At 32.5% G+C, this 4,218-nt stretch overlaps 1 protein-coding gene across 1 annotated transcript; it reads right to left on the bottom strand.

Annotated features, from left to right (window-relative positions):
- Nucleotides 1-1,793: 1,793 nt before the first annotated feature.
- LOC120083915 lies at nt 1,794-4,218 on the bottom strand. Its single transcript, XM_039039822.1, has 2 exons — nt 3,789-4,218; nt 1,794-3,291 (listed from the first exon to the last, which is right to left on the bottom strand). The coding sequence occupies exons 1-2, from the start codon at nt 4,216-4,218 to the stop codon at nt 1,919-1,921; spliced, it is 1,803 nt and encodes a 600-aa protein (XP_038895750.1). The 3' UTR covers nt 1,794-1,918.

The raw sequence follows: 4,218 nt of genomic DNA, 5'->3' as shown, positions 1-4,218 counted from the left end.
TTTTTCTTTGCTACAGTGTTTACTATTTACTTCTCAAACTAAAATAGTTTATACCTCAAACACATACTATTATAAACAAACTAAAATAATCTACACCCTAAACACAAAATATTATAACCCAACTATAACAACCAACTTCTTGTCCCCAGACACCCCCAATATGTTTTCAAATTAGTAAATTGTATGGGTGTAATATGCAAAAAAAAAAAAGTAGACTATTAAGAGGCTTAGAATTTTTTATGAGATTTTACGTCAAAATGTAGGTTATAGTTTATTATGCATGTATGTTAGTGTTGGGAACGCCATGATGAGTATATAAAAGAGGACATCAATCTCCAATGATGTCAAACTTTTTGGGTCCAAAAGTAAGGTCATGAGGGTTTATAGTTCATAAAGAAAATTGCAAAAATTATCTTCGAAAGATAATAATCTGAATTATAGTTTCTAGAGCTAAACATATTAATGATACACGATTCCATCAAATGCATGGCTTAATAAATTGAATTGTTTGTTTTTGTTTGGCTATATGCTCAAAGCATTTTTGTTATTTATATTTTCTCAAAAGTTATATGAACCACTAGCTATGTCGATGACAAAGATTCATCATGATTTTACAATCATTGATCTAAAGTTACATATTTGAGCATTCAAGATTAGTCAACTTATTTGTGAGATTAGTAGAGTTAAGTTATTTAACACCGACGTGTGAAGTTGTTGAGTCAAACATTGAGTTGGGTTAAAAATCCAACTTGACTCAACCCAAGTCAATGCCTAAAACACACCATAATTGTTTCAAATTAAACTTCTAAATTGTGATAAGTAAATCAATACACTTGTGTAATACTTCTTCTCATGTTAGATTAATAAAAATGGGCAACTAGAATTGATGCTGAACTCGTTTGCTTATGAAGATTTTATTCCTCAAAAGTATTAGATTTTTGTTGAACTAGACTTATTTTGATGTTTAGGATTTAATTGATAAACTTCCCATAATGTTGGAAGCAAATTGATATTTTTCCAAAAAATAATAAAAAGAATTTGAGAGGGAAAGGTTAAAGGAAAGAAAAGTAACAAATAATGTTAAAGTAAACAAAATAAGAAATTGAAATGAGACTAAATCAAAGATGTTTTTTTTTTAATTTTTTTGGAGATCAAAATCTTATGGCTTGTGAGACTATGCCTTTTCATTGAACGTGCTTTTACTTTTTACAAATAAGAAATGTGCTTGCCAAATTTTATTCCTAATTTAGTAAACATGGAAGAAAATGAGGTGATTCATAATTTCCATTCTCATTCATTGATTACCTTTTTATAGGTCGTCTTTACCACTCGTAAATGTAATAAATCAATAGTGATCTAAAAATTGAACTTCATTTGAAAGACCCACTTCAAATTCTGTAATCAAAGAATATTATCTAATTGAGAAATGAGGGTACTCAATTTAATTGCATTTAAAATTTATGTGAGACTCACTAACCATTTTCAGTATCATTAATGTTACCATTACAAATATTGTTACGTTATGGTATTAGAATTATGAACATGTCATATTTATTGTTACTATTATTGCTACCGTTCATTACAGATATTGTTACTGTTATATAGTATTAGAATTATAAATATGTCATATTTATTGTTACTATTATCTTTACCGTTATCGCAAAAGTCTAACATTAATAAGGACGATAACGATAATAGTAATGGCAATCATGGTCCTAAGTAAAAGGCATAGTCCCACGTGATCTCATTCTACTTCTCCATTCTTTGATTTGAGATTATATTGATACCATATATATTTTATTTCATTGATTATTTATATATCATAAAGTAAAGTAGAGTGAGTTCGAGGGAGCAATGATTTTCCAAAAACAAAAGGAAATTAATTTTTTCCTACACAAGATTACATATAATTTACATATCATCTCTTGAAATTGATAGAATGTTTATCAACAAGTAAATTCCCAATCCTAGTCCTCTTCTCATCCAATCTGTAAAACTCCATTTCCGTCTTCAAAGTTTCCATATCTTCCCTGAATTTCTTGTATATATCCCCTCCATAAAACTCCCTCGTCCTCTTCACCAAAATCAACGATATCATCGCTACAATAAACGTCAATCCACTCAAAATCAAAAACGATTGTTCATAACAATGATTCCCTTGACAATGGAACTTATTTGGACTACTCCCCAATTGCGCTACTTCATCATACAGTTTACCAGTCACCATCACGTTCAGAATATAAGACCCAATTGGACAAGACAATTGCCCAAAATTAAACAATGTCGAGTAATGTTTCAACCCAAAAATTTCTGAAATCATCGCGAAATGCAATGGAACTTGTGAACCCATTGAAAACCCGATAATGATTGATGCAATGTAAAGCGAATCCTCAAATGGGAAAGCTACTAAAAGATGCCCAACACAGGAAATCAAGAGGATGAATGTAAGCATCAACGGACGAGGGAATTTGAATTTCTCAAGCAAGATTTCAGAGACGAACCCAGAAAAGATTCTACCAGTGAAATTGAAAATACTTACTAAAGAGATGAATAAGTTGATTGTTCCAGATGGGTAGCCTTGAGATTCACCGATTTGTCCTAGATTGTCGATGGCGGTTAAGCTTGCACCGACGCCGATTAACATAGTGGAGCATATAATAAGCATATCAATACTGAAAATCGCTTGAAGAACAGTGTAATCTTCGCCTCTTTCGGGTTTGTTGAAAATATTAGCGAAACAAGAACTGGGTTGGATTTGGGTTTGATTTGAAGAAGGAATTGGGGGGTTTGTTGTTGTTGTTGTTGTTGTTGTTGTTTGGGGGGTTTCGATTCTGATTCTAGTAAAAGGGTTGTTAATAAGGGTTCGTTTGTTGAAATTCCAGAGAACGAGTTCTTCTCTAATGGCGATTAACAATGGAACAAAAAGCAGAGCAAAAATGGCGGCGACGATGGCGATGTGAGCGGATTGATCGAATTGGACTCGTTTTTGAATGAAGATTAAGACGGTGAGGAAGACGGATAAAAGGATTGTGAGACAAAGGAATTGAACGAAAACTCTGAATTCATTTGGGTGTTTAACGAATTTGATTTCTCTGATCGTATAGACGAAAATCAAAGAGATTAAAGAAGGGAACCAAGCGATTAGAAGAACAAGAGATCTCGTATCGTGGCCGTAAATGGCGATGTAAAGTTGGGTCATGATGGCTCCGCTTAGGCCCACGAAGCCCTTCAGAAGGCCCAACATCACCCCTCTTCTTTCTGGAAAGTTCTTCACGCACGTGACTAGCACACCTGTTGGGTTTTAAGAAAAATATTGAATTAGATAAATACCATTTTGATTCTTATACTTTAAATTTGTTTAATTTTAGTCTTCAATCCTTGAACATTCAATAAATCTTAAATTTAGTCTCTAATACTAGTTTTTTTTATTTTTATTTTTTGTTATCTATTAATATTTAATTTTAAAAACTAAAAACCAAAAGTAAAAGATAAAAAAATCAAGTAGTTATCTAATGAACTTTATTTAACTTTTTTTAATACATTAAATGAAGATATATGAAAAATTTACGTTAACTATGGAGGAACTATACTCACTTTTAAGTTAATATTTATTTAACTTCTGAACTTTTAAAAGTGATCAAAGTTAATATTTTAACTTTGTACTTAAAAATAATTAACCTATTCGATATTAATAATTTTTTTATTTAATTTGTTTTCCTATCATTTTCAAAACGGATAAAAATAAAATAAAATAAAATAATTTGGAGTAATTAATTAATTTGGATTACCTGTATTGGCAAAATTCTGAGAGTTAGCTCCAACCATAATGAAAAAGCAAAAGAAGCCGACGGTGGGGTGGACAATTTTTCCGGTAACGGCTTGCCATATCTTAAAGTAGCCAAGAAAATTTAAGGCGGCGCCGATGAGAAGAACTAACCAAGTGGGCGCCACCTCCGCCAGAAGTCCGGCAACAATGCCGACGTTTGATCCCAAATCTTTATAAAACCCAATTTTGTTTAGTGTCGTTTGATCACATTTGAGCGTCGTTTTGATGTCTTTAGAGTAATAAGCGAACACATAAACTCCGCCGGCGCCGGACATTACAAGGAACGAAGCGAAAAGAGAAAACCACCGCCCCACCACCACTTGCCGGACAAAATCAGCCAATTCTCCGCTCCCAATTCCGCCATTGGAGCTATGCCCTGCTGCTACAATCAT

Source organism: Benincasa hispida, chromosome 8 (assembly GCF_009727055.1).
Source record: "Benincasa hispida cultivar B227 chromosome 8, ASM972705v1, whole genome shotgun sequence".
Taxonomy (NCBI): Eukaryota; Viridiplantae; Streptophyta; class Magnoliopsida; order Cucurbitales; family Cucurbitaceae; genus Benincasa; species Benincasa hispida.
Note: the sequence above shows the minus strand (reverse complement) of the source record. Positions and strands in the feature narration are given on the sequence as shown.